This window comes from Melospiza georgiana, chromosome 1 (genome assembly GCF_028018845.1).
Source record: "Melospiza georgiana isolate bMelGeo1 chromosome 1, bMelGeo1.pri, whole genome shotgun sequence".
Taxonomy (NCBI): Eukaryota; Metazoa; Chordata; class Aves; order Passeriformes; family Passerellidae; genus Melospiza; species Melospiza georgiana.
In genome coordinates, this window is record NC_080430.1 from 107,414,826 (window position 1) to 107,433,306 (window position 18,481).

Consider the following 18,481-nt stretch of genomic DNA (forward strand, 5'->3'; position numbering starts at 1 on the left):
AATCTGGATGCAAACAGTGAGATGTTTTCTCAAATGTGGGTTGCTTAGCTGGATTCAGCTGCAGGCTAGACAATGAAATGTTAGTTGCAGATTCTTCACACAGTGAGCAATTTTCCTGTCTACTGCTAAAAGGAGACGGTGTTTCCATGGAAGGGCTGGTGTGCCATAGCTTAGCGTCCTTTGTGATTTTGATTTTTAAACTTTCATTTCACATTTGTTGCTGGCTTGGATCCTGAAAAGATCTTAAAAATCAGACCAAAAAGGGCTAGTATAAAATTCTAGGAATAGAAAAATGCTGTGTAACTCTGGAAATACCTATGGATGAGGATGGATATCTGCCTCCTTATCAAGATCAACAGAATGGTTGGATCTTGTCCTACCTCTTCAGGCATCACCTCCCACCAAGCCTTCCCTTCTTTGCCTTCTGCAGACACTTCTGGTTCCTTCCCTTTATTTCCCTATGAGTCTGAGGTATGAAGGCAGCTGAACTGGGTCTTTGCTATGCACCAGGTCTTCCCATACACTAACTAAACCTGACAGGTAGGGAGGAGGGGACATAGCCCAGCTCATGTCCAAGTTGCAGTGAAATAAATGCTCTGTTCTTCATAGAAAGGAAGATGCAATTGATCTGTGTATACAGTGGTTTGTTAAACTTGACTTTCACAACGTTGTATTATCAAATTCCAAATCCTAGATGGGAAATGATAGCTAGCATACAGAGATGAGGAGTGAGCACTTGGAGTCTGACCCGTGTTGCAGCAGGGCATTGCCTCTCCAGCCAAAGGGACAGACAGATGTAAATTATTTCTTCTTACATGGTGAAACACTGACCTAAGCCACAGCAGCATTCACTGAACAGAAGTGTTTATGCATTAGGATTGTTACATAGATCAAATGAATTAATGGACTTCTTTCATCAGTCAGTAACTTTTCATTGCCTGCTGTTTGTTTTCCCAGGCTCCCTGGCTGACAATGGTGTGAGCTCCTCGAGTGCCACAGACAAGTCTCAGAAGCAGGCCCCATCCCTGAACTTCCAGGCTGTGGCACACAGCTCAGTAGATGAGGGAGCTTACTCCAGCTTTACAGCCAGAGAGACCCTGAAACAGGAATGTGACTCGCTGGGTAACCAGATGGCCAGCAGCACCACTCCCAAGCTCTCCTCGCTGTCTTCAGTCTCCCAGACCTTCCAGTGGCCTGCCCAGTCAGCCAAGGACAGCAGGGCTGTCCGTGTGGCGCTGCCGCGCATCGTCATCCTGTCCAAAGCCGCCTACTGCCTCCTGAGCTCACAGAAAAATGGGAACTTGCCTTCCTCCTCTTCCCTCCTGCCTCACGCTGACGTGTCTTGGCTGAGCTCCCTGAGGCCTCTGCTGCACAAGGACATGAGCAGTGAGGAGCAGTCCTTGTACTACAGGCAGTGGACGACGGCCCGGCAGCACCACGCGGACTTCAGCAATCAGGCCGAGGCGTCTGGCACCAGGACTTTCCACCCCCGGAGACTGCTTCTGACAGGGCCACCACAAGTAAGTTCCTCCTGCCTTTTGAGCAGTCTGAGGGGGGCCAAGTTTGCAGTGATGTGTTCTGAAGTCAAAAATCAAAGTCAAATTTTAAGGCCAAGTCCATGCTGAAAGTGGTAAGGAGAGGAAGGGTCATGCTTCATGTCATGTTTTAGCCTAAGTGAAACACGTGTGGGTGGCACTGGGCATAACATTGTCATCAGGAGAGAAGCAATTATCACTGCTGATCTCCCTGCATACCAAAGTGACACAGACTGTGACCAGGTTGTGCTCAGAGACCAATTTAGTAAAAGTGTTTTCAGTATAGTGGGCAATGCAGTGTTTTCAGGCAGAGCTGAACACAGAGCTCTGGGGTAAGCCCAGAGGCATTTATCTGAAATTTACCAAACTTCCACTGTAGAACTTTGGGTTGGCATTTAGACTTTTTTCCATCTCTGGCTCAGGTTGGAAAGACTGGTTCATACTTGCAGTTCCTGAGGATTCTCTTCCGCATGCTGATCCGGTTGCTGGAAGTGGATGTGTATGATGAAGAAGAGATTAATGCCAGTAAGTATTTAGTAGGTATTCTTAAGATGTATCATAAAGAGCCTACTTGTGTATTAGTCAGCAAGGAAGTTTTTAAGCTCACTAAAAGTCTATGAATTACACCTACTACATGTCCTCTCCATTGGTGTGTAGCTAGACTCTAGGTGTCTGCATATTTTTCAGTATACATTGATAAAAAAGTGGACTTTATGATGGGCTTATCTGAGAATTATTAAATGTATTTTAGGCTGATACATCTGTGTAGAACTCAAACAAAAGTGAGCACAAAGCTTTAAATGGGTAGCATCTGCCCATATTCTCTCTCCTTGCAGGTTTTTAAGTGCTGTCTGCTTTTAAGTAGACAGGACATTTAAGAACATTTTGTTCCTGGCTGAAACCTAACTATTACTTATATTTATTTAGAAGTTATGTATCCTTTTTCAGTAAGATTGTCTCCTGTCTGCAGTTTGCAGGTTTTATGCTGAGGATAAAGGGGAATGGGATCCTCTTTGGATTTGTGCTCATTTGTCAGATCTCGCAGATCCATTAACTGCCATGGCAGGACTTTGCCTTGAGAAAAGCAAAACCTTTTAAAAATTAGTCCTTTTCATGGTGTTCTGGTACATAATTCTTATGATCATTAGACTGGCATTCTGAAAATGTAGTTGCTGTTGGACCTTTGAAAAGACTAATATTTCTGTTCTACAGTGTTATTAATGCAAAAAAGGAAAAAGAGAAAAGGGAAAATATATTTTCCTTTGATTTTGAGCTTTGGGGGCAGTTATTCCCTTGTTATTTGAACTAAAGTACCTCAGAAACTTGGGATGAAATGTGAAAATGCAGGAGATGTTCTGCACCATGCTGACTGGCCTGTTGAGATCATGGCAATGTGTCACACCCCTGCCAGGAATGCATGGAACTCCAGCAGAAGAGCAGTTTGGGTTTGGTTGGGTTTTTGGTTGTGGCTTTTTTGCTCCCACTACTTCTGTTGGAATGCTTCTCCAGAGCCCTTGTGTTCTCATTATTTTTAATACTACTTTATTCTCCACTCCAAATATGTTTCTGTCCCATTTATACACATTCTGTTTAGGATATTATGTATAAACATAATAATTTAAATTAAAATACTTTTTCTCTTCTTTGAGGTTTGTTTCTTTGGAGTGGTCAGGCAACTATCTTACCTCCCCTTCAGCATTCATCTAGGTAGTCTGGATCTTCTTACAGGATTCTCACAAATGACAGGCTCTTCATTCTCCTTATCAGTTTGGTACTCTGGCCTGCACATCTATTTTCAATTTATTCTTCTGGTGCATGGGTGAGCAGAACTGAATGTTTAACCAGCCCAGCCTATGACAGCTCATGTGTTTCCCTGCCCCCACTGAAAGCCCCATGATTGATGAAACCTGTGAATGGTCTTTTCCATTCTCCCTTTTCAGTGGCATTGATGCTTAGCTTGTACTCCAGGGTTTCTCAGCAACTCTGTCATTTCCAACCAAGGTGCTCCCAACCTCCTGCAGAAATGCTTGTTATTAATCCTTTAATGTACATATGACTCACAATTTTTCTGTTAAATATCACCAAGTTTTTGTTGTCACAGTTGTTCAGGCCATTGAATTCTGTCCAGCAATTCCTTTTCCATGTTGACAATGACTCTTAGGAGTGTGCCACCAGCAAACTTAAACCAAATTTTTGTTTAAACTGGTGAGAATAGTGAAAATATTAATCAATGTGCCCCTCTACTGACCTTTTAACTTCACTGGTAATCTCACCTGCCTTACAATGTTTTATGCTGCCATCTTCTATTTATTTAGTCAACTCTTTCAATGTACAGACCATTCTCCATTTTCTTCAGCTGCATTAATAATTTGTCCTATAGTATCATGCCAAGTACTTGAGTCCAGAAGGATAAGATTCATTGCATTTCCTTTGTTCAGTGAATAGGTATTTCATAGCCATATAATGAAAGTAACACAGGATTTATTGAGTCAACCTATATTCATTTTACCACATTTTTCATTTAATTCAACATCTTTAATTACTTCTTTCACCCTCTCCAAATTTTGAATATTACTCAGGTCAAAGTAACGGATTCAGAGCTCTTTAGATTACTGTGTCTCCTCTTGCATCAGGGCATGGTGAGCCTGTGCTTGTCTGTAGACCCAACCTTCATTTCCCTTGAATTCACTTTTCTAAAATCAGTAACCTCAGTTACACACCTATTTTCAAGTGTTCTTCCATCTCATTTTAATCTGAATTGACTCATGTTCAAGCTGCACTCCAAAGCTGTTTTCTTAGGCCAGTGTTTTCTACCATTCCCATTGCTGAAACATGATTTTCTACTTTAGACTTATGTCTGTTGGATCAGTACAGAAGAGTTTCATTTGATCCTTCCTAGCCACATCCTATTCTGTAATAGGAGCATTTCTTCTACTGCCTTTATCATGTACCACCAGCTACTATAAATATACACAGCCTCTCTTTCCTTGCTTTCATCCTTCTCCCTTTGGATACTTTTGCTTCTCATTTACCCAGTGCTCTTCATTCCATCACAGAGGGGCTCTAAACTACTACACCTGTGCCTTCTGCACAAATAGGACCATTCATCTGAGCATTTTAAGCTTAAACCAGAGTGTATTACACCTCAGCAGCATGAAAGATACTTAGGAAGCTTCTTCTCCTGCACATAGTTTCTAAGAAATTGCCATTTCTTTGAAATGGCTTTGTGGATTGTAATTTCACTGGTAGTATTTATGATGTTCAGAGATGTTGCTCTGTGTGTGTATGTTTACCTGTGTGAGTTCCAATGCAGCTGTAAAGCAGCAACCATCACATAAGCATCGTTTGGTGGGTATCTGATTCTGCTTACCTGAAGTGTGTTGTTGCAGATCATACAGAAAACAGTGAAGTTACTCAGTCTAGCAATGACCACTGGCCAGACATTGAGATCTTCAGCAAAATATCTTTTGACCTGAGTGTACATGACCCTAAGTACAGAAATATAAGTCCTGTGTACACAGAGCAACTCTCAAGAGTGAAACAAGGTAAGTAAAATGTAGACTTTTTAAGGAATACTTTCCTACAGAGATTCAGTGTTTATTGGTTCATTTCAACACAAGTTCACAAGAACCTTTAATCGCCACAATGAAATTGAAAAAATACATTTATGTATTCTTCACATTTTTTACCAGGATCACAATCTCTGTTTTTTAATGCTCCTAAAATTTCTGTTACTTCTTTTCTTTGTGCACAGAAGCAAGCAAAGAAACAAAATCAGAAGAACCTAAGAAAAGGGAGACCGTGTCCATGATGCTGACTAAATATGCAGCTTACAACACCTTCCATCACTGTGAGCAGTGCCATCAGTACATGGACATTAATCCTGCTGCCCAGGTTGGTGTCAAGGTGCAAGGGGAAACTGCATCCTTGGTTTTTTATTGTGGTCTCTCCAGGCATACTGCTCTCATCTCAGGACTCATGCTTTCCACTCATCCACCTTGCCTCAGATGGAATTGTTTAATTCTTCCATTCTCAGGGGAGATATTGAGCTACAGACCCAGGAGCATCAACTGTGTCTGCCTCGTTCTGCATGAGCAGTTTTCCTCTGCAGCTGCCTCTGGCAAAGGGTGAATATTGTGATTAGTTTTCTGAAGCCAAAGCATTATTCAGCCTGCCCAGAGGGTTTCCAGTGTCTCAGCAGAGAAGACTGTAAAAAATAAGAGAAATGCTTGTCTAACCTAAATGCCAGCCGTCCACACCTGTGATGGGAGATGGCAAAACCTCCTTCTTCCTTTCTTTGTATGTAACTGTGCATCCTTCTCAGCAGTAGCTTATGAGTCACTGGACCAAAATGAACATTTTAATCTGTTTAGTTAAAAAATCCTTTCATTTCTAAAGCAAACAGTTATGCTCACAGAAGACTGGCAAGTAAGATTATTCCTGGTTAATAGCTCACACATTATTTCTTAACCACCAGCAGCAATTTACCTGGAAGTTTCTATCTCCATTCATTCATTCCTTGCTTGCTAATGTTTTCCAGCAGCTTGCTATTAAGATATGGCAGTGTAGACACCCCGACCTGGCAGTGCACAATGCCAGTTCCCTCAGAGCAGCACCAGCAGGTCTGATCTAAACCTCATGCTTCATTAAGTCCATTGACAGAAGCAAATCCTCCCCAAGGACATCTGTTGTTCCCTCCACTTATCTTTGTGCATGTGGTTAAATATAACTAGTACTAATAAATATAAACATCTACTTCTATGTGCCAGTGTAGGCTGTGTATATAGAATTAAGATAATTAAGCTCAGGAAAATTACACTTTCAAAGGGGAGTCACTGGATAGCGAACATGAAGAGAGAGGGATTCTTAAATGCTTTAACACAACCTAAATAAAGTCGCTTGCATTTTCCATCTTAGGCTAATTATTTCAATTTTTAGCAAAAGATTATAGAAAGCTCATTGGTAAGAGTAAGTGATTTGACTTTGTAGTAAGACAGATGCTTTTGTAGGATGAAATCTATCAGCTGTGTAGGCATTTGTATGCACTTGCATGGTTCAGTGAAGTGCTGTGCAAACTTAAAATCACCCAAATTCTTCATAGCCTTGTTAATGGTGTGGTCTGCTTTGGTCACACTACTACTTAGGAGAGTATTGCCACAGGATGAATACTATACTGACACCAATACAGGAGTGCTCCTACTGAGGTGTCTGAATGACAGTGCATGCTGCTGTGGAGGCGCCCCCACATACTGCACTGCTCTTTGAATCTTCTAGGTAAATTGATGTGGACAGTTCTTCTGATGTGCATATTTGTGTGTGTGAGAGTGTGTATGTATCTGTGTATTTGACTTCTCTTTGTAAATACTGAGAAATAATTCCTAGCTGAAATGGACTTCAGAAGAGTCCAGTTTGGCCAAAGACCATTACTGGTACAGAAAGCTGATTCCTTTAATAGCAAGGCCTCAATAATGTACCTTATTGTGAGAAAAATTATTACTGAAAGAGAGTGGTTTGGATGTTCTTCTCTGATGGCTACCAGTACTGAAAGAACTGAAAGAACTCCTCCTCCTTACATACTCCTTCTCCGTTACCTGCTTGGAAACCTCTTTTTGCTGCTTATTTGTCTTCAGGTGTCTGACTCCACTCTGCATGCATTCACGTTTTCATCCTCGATGCTGGGAGAAGAGGTTCAGCTGCATTTTATAATCCCCAAGTCCAAAGAGAACCATTTTGTCTTCAGCAAACAGGGAAAACATCTCGAAAGCATGCGACTCCCACTCGTTTCTGACAAGGTGTGTTCTGTGCTGCTCTCACCCATCTGCTGCATGAAGGCAGCTTGCAATACATATGCAAATTAATGGGGGGAGGTTTTTCTGTTGTCTTTTTGTTTTAAAGTCCTTTGTGTAAATCTTTCCTGACTGTCCTTAGAATGGGTTTTTTGATGGCAGACATCCTGTTTTTCTGTTCCTAGTGTCCAGATCATATGTGTTGCAATAATCAGTGATGTTAAAATCTGGTATAAAAAATAAACAAATGGAAGTCCCTACCAGGAATAACCTGCTTTTTTACCTAATGTTGCCAAAATACCTTGTGTTCCGGCAGAATTTGAATGCAGTCAAGAGTCCTATCTTTACCCCATCGAGTGGGCGTCATGAGCATGGGCTCTTGAACCTCTACCATGCCATGGAAGGCATCAGCCACCTGCACCTCCTGGTAGTCAAGGAGTACGAAATGCCACTTTACCGAAAATACTGGCCCAACCACATCATGCTTGTCCTGCCAGGCATGTTCAACAACGCTGGAGTTGGTAAGAGACACCATCAATGCATTGCTGTGAAGGTACCAAAATCTATGTTGGACAATGTGGATCATGCTGTTGCAGGAAATGCAGCAGCTCCTCACATACCTGCTGTGATAACAGCAGCAATGTCTGTGCAAAAATGTGGAAGAACTGCTGTCAGGGGCATGGAATATATGTTTGCATGGATCACTGCCTCCTCAGCTTAAAGTCTGATGTTTTATGGGCCTTATTCACTCATTTTACTCAACCCTGCTGTGTAAATTCTAGATGTTTTACACATATTCAAGTTGCAATGTTTTTGTTAGCAGAAGGTAAATATTAACTGCAGCTGAACACTGGGGTCTTGAACTTTGGAATTTGTTTTCATGGATGCTGAGTTTATTCTGCAAGAAGTTTTACATAGCTTCAGTTTTAGAATCTTAGCCCCTTCTTGGTTCAAGTTACTTCATTAATACCCAGAGAATTGTGTTCTGCAGAGTGTCTTAAAGCATCCAGTCTTCTTGGAATCTGCCTTTTAGATTTAATCACACTGAAAAAGGACATACAGATTTCTTTTCAAACTAAGGTGATATGAGCACTAAGTTCAGAAAGGGTAATGACTGCAGATGTTTGTGTTACCTTTCTCTGGAAAGAGCGATAAAATCTAATAAAGATGTCTGCACATCATCTTTATGGTATTTCCTCAGGTGCTGCCAGGTTTCTTATTAAGGAACTTTCCTACCACAACCTGGAACTGGAGCGAAACCGCTTGGAGGAGCTGGGAGTGAAGCGCCAGTGCGTGTGGCCCTTCATCGTGGTCATGGACGACTCCTGTGTCCTGTGGAACATGCACAGCCCCCACGAGCAGTCCAGGTTGGTGCCCACCCACGCTGGCTCCTTGCACTGCTCCAGCACTGCCAGCAGCACATCTGTGACCAAGGCTCATCTCCAACATCTGGCAGGGATGCCAGCATCAGAGCAGTAGGAGGGCCGAATGTTTGTCTTGTTGGCCACCAGCATTCAGTTCAACACCTGCTGTTGAACACTTCCACATGGCTGTGCCCTTACATCTGTGTCAGTACCTCCAACAGACCTCTGCTTGTGTTTGTTCTTTGCCCAGAGCCACTCTTCTTTCTAGCCACTGTTTGAGGGATTTTTCAATATGTTACTTTCTTTTGATTCAATTTCTGCTTCCCAGAGCAAACAGTTTATTTGGGGAACTTAGAAGGCATTAAGCTCTTGACCTTCTCAGTGCTTACACTGTCCAGTACAGAGAAAATAGCATTCCAAAAATTATGTGTAAGGTGACTTCTTTTCCCTTCTTAAATTGCTGTGTAAGAACTTACTTTGCTGAAAGGCTCATTTTCTGAATGGTTGCCCTGATGAGGTGCAATTATGAGTCTTCATTTATGTACATATTTTTACAGCATCTGGAGTAAACATTCTCAGTTGTCAATGTAATTTTTTGGTCCTTTTTATACACACACATGTATGAATTTTCAGTGTATGTAATATAAAAATAATAAAATATGTTTGTATGTTGTGTATGATCATGTTTTGCAGCCAGTCCCTGGAGCCTGGGAGTTTCAGCAAGAATGTGTCTTTGAAAAGTGTCCTCCAACACATTGAAGCCACCCCCAAAATTGTTCATTATGCAATACTGGGTGTTCAGAAATGGAACAGCAAGCTGAACACCAGGAAATCAAAGGCTCCATTCTCCAGGTGCCATGTGCGTGATTTTATACTGCTCAACATAGACCTGACCCAGAATGTGCAATATGACCTAAACAGGTAGGCAGCACATATATATATCTGTGGAAAAATAGCACATTGGCTTGATAACAACCTTTTCACAATGTTTCTGAATGCTGTTGAGATAAACAAAAATATCCTACCTTAGGTAATGAGTGCAGAATCACAAAAATAAAACACAACGTGATATACATTTCATCTGAATGAGTAAGGCATCAAAATAAAACTGCTGTAAGCCAAGAAAACCTGGGGAAGACAGATCAAGGGCAAGGAAGGGCTTCAGAGGACTGAAAAAGTGAGGAAAGAAGAAACTTGAGGAGAAAAAATAATTGGGACACCAAAAGTACAAGAAAGGAGCCAAAATGGCATCAGTTACAGGAAGAATGGGGAGCTTCCAGAATGCCTAGAGGGAGGGATTCCTTGTATTTCCTTCAGAGATAGCTGTCCTCCCTCTTGCCACTTGAGTTTGCAAGAAAAACAGATGAAAAAATTACTTTCTACTATTTCCTTCCTTCCTTCCCACCCCCCCACCCCCACTCTCACCTGACTTCATCCTAAAGCATTTTCAATAAAGCACCCATATCATGGGCCTTTATTGCTAGCTCTCATCACAGATTGAAGAAATACCCAATAATTCTTCTCCCCAGACAAGCGAGTTCCAAATAAACCCTGTCTCTGCTGGCCATAAATGGCCCTGGAGCTTCTCACCCTGGGCTTCTGCTGCTGTTTTCAGGGATGCTGTGTGTTTCAGTGAGGAACTGTGGCCTTTCAGTGCAAGCTGGTGTGACTTTCGTAGCTCTTAATTTCACATTCTCTGTCAGATTGAATCATGAGGTGGGAGTCAGCCCATAGAAATGAACAACATCATGAATAGTGGAGGACTAGGATTACTTCCCAGCAGCTTTTTTCCCATAGCCAAGTATTTGTTAAAGCCATATTTTTCCCCTAATTCCAGTTTATGGAGAAATATGTCATATGGAACTGGTTTGTTCAGAGGTGGAAGTTGGTCACTGCAGAGCTTCTGCCAAGTCCAAAATACATAATACAAAAAACCCCAAACATAAAAATAATTTCAAAAAAAGAAGTAAAGGGTGGGGAGGAAATGATTGATGCCAGTGTGTGATGAGCATGAGTGCAATCCAGATTTGGTGTGGGGAAGAAGCACACAGGCACGCTGAAAAGTGAAGACTAGTTTGGGTTTAGGGTGACCAGCAGCTGCTTTCCTTGACCAGGAGCACATTGAAGGAATGAGTCTTTGGAACTCTGCAGAAAATTTGTGGCACCATATCAGATGATCTCCATAAATATCTGCTGAGCCCACAGTGGTGCATTTCAGCAGGGGGTGTGGGAATAGCTGTGCACAGCAGCCACACAGCTGCTTTAGTGATCTTGTGTTTAATGTCCAGGTACTTCTGTGAAGATGTGGATTTTAATCTGAGGACCAACAGCAGCGGCCTCCTCATCTGCCGCTTCAACAACTTCAGTGTCATGAAGAAACAAATTCAGGTTGGAGGACAAAAGGACTTTGTTGTTAAGCCAAAAATCATGGTAAGTCTGGTGTACTTAAGGGGTAAAATCAGTTTCCCCTAGAAATAATGAATTCTCTAGTTCTTAGATTTATTTTGTACTTATTTGACATCTGACATTCATGGCTTAATCCATGGTAGGGCTGCTGCATCAAAAATAGAAAACGAGAAACATTTTGCTATTTATAAATTACTAAACAAATCCTCCTAATCTATTAGAATATGGACTGAGATTGGGAAGAGTTTGGTGTAGTTTTTCAGTGATATCTCTGATAGAGGAAGATTTTGCAGACTGATCCAAAGCAAGCAAGTTGTACCAGATTCAGTTGCAAAAATTCAGCACAGCTACAAGTTTCTGGTGTTTGCTGATTCGTGATGGGTTTCAGTCCTTGCACTTCCTAACAAAAAGAGGGCTGAGGAAAGGCTCTGAAAACTACAACCTTCTGAAATCTCCCCAGGAAATCCAAGTATTTTTAAAAATATATAAAATATTTTACACAGAATTTGTTACACCTATGCCTATGGAGATGTATTTCAAAGGATTTTCTTTAATCTAGGAATCTTACAGTTTGTGTTCCTGGTGGTTTTGAACACATCCCACACCATCTTCCTATAGAAAAGACACCTCCTGTACTTCACAATTTAACTGACTAAACTCTGGGTTTAAGTATTTCTGGGTTTTTTAAGAATTTTTAAGATAATTTTCCCATTTTCCTTTTCTTGTGGTTGCAGTGGAATCTGTAGTAACAGACTGGCCTATGAGAAAACCCCATTGAAAACACTTTTTGTGGATGACTCCGCACAAGGAGTATGTAATATATAATGCCCACAATAAGGCAGGATGAAGGCCACTGTGACAGTTTGAACTCCCCATTTTATGTCCCTTCTTTAGGCAACCAGATATCCACAGAAGTACATAGCAAGCACAGAATGAGCAATTAATTTATTTCTGTGCTTTGGTGCTTTGTGAAAATCGAATGGAGAGTTTCGATCCTTTTGTTCCTCGTCTCTCTCTTCCTGCTCTGTCCATGGCAATCCCTTCCCCAGTTAGAGGAACTCCAGCAGAGCAAATACACAGAGCAGGTGGGTTAAAAGGGTTCCCCTTGGTATCACTGCAGGTCTCAGACAGCGTGGCACCAATAATGCCTCTTCAGTATGTCTGTGCCCCTGACAGCGAGCACACATTGTTGGCAGCCCCGTCTCAGTTCCTCCTGGAGAAATTCCTTCAACATGCAACATACAAACTCTTCCCCAAGGCCATCCACAACTTCAAGAACCCGGTATTGGCCATCGACTGCTACCTGAACATCGGGCTGGAGGTACAAGAGATTTGCAGGGATGATGGGGACACAGAAATGCAAACCTTTACTTCAATATCTTTGTTGTGTTGAAATGCCCTTTCTCAGCATCAAGGGTAACGTTGGAAGACTTTGGTCTCAAACAGATTCTGCTGCTGGAAGTAAAGGAGCAATCCACTGGAGGAGCTGGTGGTGAAGCCTCCAGCTGGCTGGTGTGGGTAGAGACCAGAGGTCTGTGATGGATTAATGTGGCTGCTGGGCTGTGCCAGGTCCTACACTTGGGTCCAACAACGCCACGCAGTGCTACAGGCTTGGGGAAGAGTGGCTGGGAAGCTGCACAAAGGAGGAGGATCTGGGGGTGCTGAACATGAGCCAGGGTGTGCCCAGGTGGCCAAGAAGGCCAATGGCATCCTGGCCTGGACCAGGAATAGTGTGGCCAGTAGGACCAAAGAGGGGCTCATTCCCTTGTACTGGGCACTGGGAAGGCCACACCTCCAATCCTGTATTCAGGTTTGGGCCCCTTAGTTCAGGAAGAACACTGAGGTGCTGGAGCATGTCCAGAGAAGGGCAGTGAAGATGGTGAAGGGTCTGGAGCAGAAGTCTGATGAGAAGCAGCTGAGGGGGCTGGGGGTGTTTGGCCTTGAGAAAAGGAGGCTCAGGAAAGACCTTATCACTCTTTGCAACCACCTGAAAAGGAGGGTGTAGCCAGCTGGGGATCCACCTCTTCTGCCAGATGACAAATGATAGGACAAGGGGGAACAACCTCAAGTTGTGCCAGGGGAGGTTTAGATTGGATATTGAGAAAAATTTCCGTGGAAAGGTTTGTCAAGCTCTGGAACAGGCTGCCCAGAGTAGTAGTGGGTTCACCATTCCAGGAGGTATTTAAAAACTGTGTAGATGTGGCATTTGGCAACATGGTTTAGTGGTGAACTTGGAAGTGCTGGGTTAACAGTTGGAGTCAGGGATCTTGGATCTCATGGACCCATGATAACAGTGGGATCTCAATGAGTGTAACCTAAACAATTCCATAATTTGCAAAGGAATTGGGCATGTCTATCTGAAATAATATTTCATACAAAGCAAAACCCCAAAAGTGATGCCATTCTTGACAAAACCTGGTGTTCATCCTTTGATGTTTTTCTTTTTATGAATCTGGGTTTCAAGGAAATTAGATTTTTGCAAATATGTTCTAGATGTCTGTAGGTGGGGAGTTTAGAATTTTTGAACCTAATGGTCAGCTTGAACTGGGTCTGGAGCAGGGTCAGTGTCTAGCAAGGGTGTTGTTCAGACAAATTTTATGGAGGTCAGTGGTAAGATAGAGGAGGCACTCTTTGTTATATAACAGCCACCACAGCACTGAGACACAAGAGTGCTTGGAACCTCAAGCATCAGGATTTCCCCTACTTATGGAATCACTTTGTTTGATAAATGTATCCTTATTAAAATAGCCTGTATAATCTATACAGTCATTATAAGCAGGTAATTTGTAGAGGAAAAAAAAAAATCAAACTGAATTACAGAGAGCCCTGAAATAATATGTTGCAGACTTAGTGACCAAATTTGAATCTAGGTTTGTTCCATGTGTTACTTCTTTGGAAAATTTGCTCAGTACTGCAATCTTGTTGGATTGGATTTTTATCAGAGCACCAGCTGACTTGCCTGTTATCACTTAAGTTACATTCCATTCCATATAAGTCATCCTTAGACATTTCTGAGACATTTCTTTCCCCCTTGTGTTTCAGGTGGCCATCTGCTACATTAGCTCTCGCCCCCACTCAGTCAATGTCAACTGTGAAGGGGTGTTCTTCAGTGGACTTCTGCTCTATCTCTGCGACTCCTTCGTCGGTGCAGACCTCCTCAAGCGGTTCAGGTTTCTCAAAGGTAACCTCACTTCTCTGCTGGGCATCCTGGCTGCCTCTCTCCAACTAATAACAGCATGGATGAAAAGGGAAAGGCAGAGGAATAAACAGCCTGATTAAACAGCACCATTATTTTCACAGTTTGTTTTGGCACTGTTTTCAAAAGAAATAGATGGAGTGGTTTTTGAGGGGTGTGTGAAACTTCTGTTCCTGTTGGCAGATAATTGAACCTTAGGTAAGCGTTGATAAATGACATTCATTAAGTTATTTTAAAGGGACATCAGCAAGGATTTTGGAAATCAGGCAGTGAATTGTGCAGTCAGCAACTTGTGAGAGTTGCGAGCACAGATGTTAGTGATGAGGTTGGGAAATTCTGCTCTGGCAATCAGTTTATAATAGCAGTAAATCTTCAGTTCTGTAATAAGGAAGGCTCTTAGCTGAAGGATGATTTTATCTGTCTCACCAGAACTTGATAAATCTCATGAAAATCTTTATTTTTGTCTTAATGCTGGCAATTAGCAAATTGCCAGAGGAATTCAGTAATGCTGAAGTGAGTTGCAGAGCTCCAGTGCAGTTGTGGTGGCACAGCTGAGCCATTTCCCTCTCTTGCTGACTGAGGATGGTCCATGTGCAGGGTTACCTTACCACAGGGATGACCCTCAGCCAGTTCCAAGAACCACATTTTGAAGTGTGCTCCTCTGCCCTCTTGGGCCCTGCAGGGCAGGGACAGAGGAAGAAGGCTCAAAGACACGTTGGGTATGGTCCTGAAGGTGTCCAGTTCTCCTGCTTATTAAATGATCATGTATAACACCAGGTGGAACAAAGTTTGTATATTTGTCAAGCCACAGAAGAAATTACAGACTCAGAGTGCTTTACCTAGGGCAGCTCTCATACTTAAGGAAGTCAGCAGATTTTCTTAAGTCAGTAATGAGACTGGTTTGGCTTTGTAGAATTTCATCATTGACCTTCTACAAACCCAAATGTCCTATGAAATAAACAGAAAAGTAGGCTTTATTATTTGGGCTTAATTATCAATAGTAATTTAAAGACCTACTTAATGTTCTGTCTGCTGCAGTTGATGATACTAACACCGCTGTCAGGCAGTGACATCCTGTGATCCAAAGCACATCCCACACCATGCTGGCTTCTCCGTGTCTGTGCCTTCCTGCAAATGGACACATTCATTTCTGTCCTGAGGCTCAAAGGATTGATCTGAGCCTGGACTGGCTGATGGTGATATCACTAATACTACTTTTTTCCTCCTTAGCAGCAGAGATTTCTTTAAAATATCTTAGGAAAATCAATGAAGGAAATGAGTTGTTATTGTACCTCGAGAATCTAACGTGCTTTTCAATTGAAGGTGCCACCCTGTGTGTCATATGCCAAGACAGAAGCTCGCTACGGCAGACAATAGTCCGCTTGGAGCTGGAGGATGAGTGGCAGTTCCGACTTCGGGATGAGTTTCAAACTGCAAACAGTAGTGATGATGAACCACTCTATTTCCTTACGGGACGCCACATATAAGCTTCGCTGAGACACTGCTAACAAAAGAAAAAAGAACTTTTTTTTAAAAAAAGTACAATCACTGTGGAGCAAAGTGCAACCAATATTTATCTTGACTGCTCTAAAGGATTCCCCACATTCTGAAGTAGCTTTATTCTTTGGGGTAAAATTACCACATCAGTTATGATTAAAAGGATCCTGGATTCCAGTTTATTTTCACATCATTCACAACCACCGACACCAATCACACAGCCAACCAAGCTGTAGGATCTGGGAAGAGGATGTTGTTTTGTCAAAGAAGAATCCTTTTTATATTCAGCTGAGTTAGGGGAAGAAGCTGCTCCCCTCTTGCAGCTGTAAGCTTGAATGTGTTACCCTAGCATGTGGAATTTATCGAAGATAGGTGGAGAGCCCACCACGTCTCTTCAGCTCTGTGCTGTGGTACAGGATTACTCAGGGGTTTGAAACTACAATATAAAGTAGATATTTGTATTACGAGGAATAGTCTTGTTCTCTGTGCAGTGTTAGTTTAAAATTTGTAATTGTGTACGTATTGAAACTGTCTTTGGCAAAATTTCCACAGGTGTTCAAAGTTTACTACTTAAACCTGAACAAATGGGCAAATGCATGGCAGGCACTGTGCACCCTCAGCAATGGTATTTCGCCCCAGCAGGCACCCCCTCCTCAGCTCCAGGGCCCAAAGCAAAAGGCTTCTCAGAGCTGCTCTCTCTTCAGTTAGAGGCCAGAGTAACTCCCCAGCAATTCACCCTCAGTTTCTCACTCTCCTCAGAGCTTTGGAAACTTGCAGTCCATCCCTCTTTGTGTATGGAAATGCATCCTCCTGTTCGTCCGGTGCCTTTGTGGTGGACTGACTGCCTGCAACTCCCTCTCCGTTTCCTTTACACTCAACTCCAGCTGGCTGCAGAGCTGAGATCAGGTCTGAGTTGTACCTGTATGAAGCAACACACCAAGAAATGTGCAGGAGAGTAACAGTGCCTGAGCTGGACCCAAGAGAAACAGAAAATATTCCACAGTAGCTCCAAGGGGGGGAGCAGAGGAGAAATCCCAGGGAGCTGGGAGTGCTCAGGAGGGATTCTCCAGCAGCAGAGATGTGTGACCACATCACCTGAAACCATCATCCACGTACCTCTATAAACACTGGCTCTGCAGCAGCCACACACAGTTGTATTTCCAGCTGCAATACTGCTCCTTGTGAAGGTGTTCCAGAACTAACTCAATGCTGTAGCATTTGGCTGTCAGAAGTGGATGCAGCAGGGCTCTGTTCCCCTCCCACTCAGCAGGTGTTGTCTCACTGAGGTTTGCACACACACCTCCCAACAACTGTCCTTCTGCACATCGTGACCCCCTCTATCAATAAAAAAAATGCCAAGTGTTCTTAAAGGCTATTCAGGAATATGAATTTACTCCCCAAAAAAGCAATGAAATTAATGCATCTTTATACCTGACTTGCAGTCATTGCAGAAGGACCTGCCAAAGCTGCATTTTTTTTTTAAGGCATAGTGTTAATTAAGCAACTTTTTTTATCTTGCAAAGAGATGTTTACAGATGAATAAACATAATATATTTGACAGAGGCCAAAGTAAAATGGTTTGCATATGTCTGTGTTGATGTAGCATTATTTCTGATGCTGTAAATTTAGCAAATTTCACATGAACACCCCCTCCTTTCAGTAAATCTATTTTTATTTTCCTTCAGAAACAACCTGCCTTACCTATTTTAACACAGGGAAGATGTAGGGATATACAAGATGATTCTTGCGGCGTTTGCTACATGCCTGAATGTATTCCAGTAGCTCTGGTTTTGCCAGAGGGCTTAAGGCCAGCCCCCAGTCTTAGCGTGGTGTAGAAAAGTGTCAGGTACTACATGTTCAAAAATGGTTTCCTTTTTGTTCGTGTATTTGATGTTTGCACTAAGTTCTTAAAATTCCAGGTGCTGAGACTACCAGGAGGAGCTAGCCCACTGGTGGAGCAGAGCAAAATCGTCCTGAGGGCTGAGAGTGCATTTAGAAAATCAATGTATTTGCCTGCCTTTACCAGCTAATAGTTAAACCCATTTTCTTAGTGCTGTCCCCTACGGAAGCAAGTTTTGGTAATGCTGTGGCCACAGTGCACTACACCAGCCCCAACAGCACAGGCCTGTCCCATGGAACACTTTAAACTGGCTGCCTGTGAATTCCTGGCAAGGAGACCCTTGGTTGACAGGCACATGATTGCTATTCCATTTTGGTTTTAAGCCTTGCCATTAAGGCCATTCTTATGAATGTATGAAAATTGGCCAGCGTTATATTTTACCTGTAGATGTTCTTGTCTATTCACAGGTTAAAACTGAATGTAAACTAAGATTTAAAGAATCATATGCAGATGCTTTTTGCTTAACTTATGTAATTGCTTTTTGTGAATTTTGGAAGAGGGTTAAAAACGTTGCTTTCCTAGTGTAAAGTTTTCTTAACCAAAAACTTGGTGAATCTAGCTTCACTAGTCAGTCTACCTCATGTTACTGTTTATGAACTGAAACTGTCTGAAGTTGTGGCTATGGTATGTTTATAATGTGCTTTCATTAAATTTGAATATATTAAGTTACCATTCCAGACTGCCTCTCTCTTAATGGGTCCTGCTCTTCCTTTCTGAGCCCACCACAGAGGATCGCTTCTAGAGTTCCTGTGCACCTGCACCACTTTTCTGACAAAGCTCTTTACAGGCACAGTCCC

General features: G+C 42.4%; 1 protein-coding gene across 4 annotated transcripts in view; it reads left to right on the top strand.

Annotated features, from left to right (window-relative positions):
• Positions 1–18,353, top strand: part of GREB1L (GREB1 like retinoic acid receptor coactivator) — a 132,223-nt gene extending 113,870 nt beyond the window's left edge. For all 4 annotated transcript variants that reach the window (XM_058019370.1, XM_058019359.1, XM_058019379.1 and 1 more), the window contains 12 exons: positions 958–1,520; positions 1,958–2,060; positions 4,925–5,080; positions 5,290–5,429; positions 7,166–7,327; positions 7,638–7,842; positions 8,523–8,688; positions 9,379–9,606; positions 10,974–11,115; positions 12,212–12,412; positions 14,134–14,272; positions 15,611–18,353. In XM_058019370.1, coding sequence (XP_057875353.1) covers positions 958–1,520; positions 1,958–2,060; positions 4,925–5,080; positions 5,290–5,429; positions 7,166–7,327; positions 7,638–7,842; positions 8,523–8,688; positions 9,379–9,606; positions 10,974–11,115; positions 12,212–12,412; positions 14,134–14,272; positions 15,611–15,774 — 2,369 coding nt within the window. In that variant the 3' untranslated portion in view covers positions 15,775–18,353. The remainder of the gene's footprint in view (positions 1–957; positions 1,521–1,957; positions 2,061–4,924; positions 5,081–5,289; positions 5,430–7,165; positions 7,328–7,637; positions 7,843–8,522; positions 8,689–9,378; positions 9,607–10,973; positions 11,116–12,211; positions 12,413–14,133; positions 14,273–15,610) is intronic.
• The last annotated feature ends 128 nt before the right edge of the window (positions 18,354–18,481 follow it).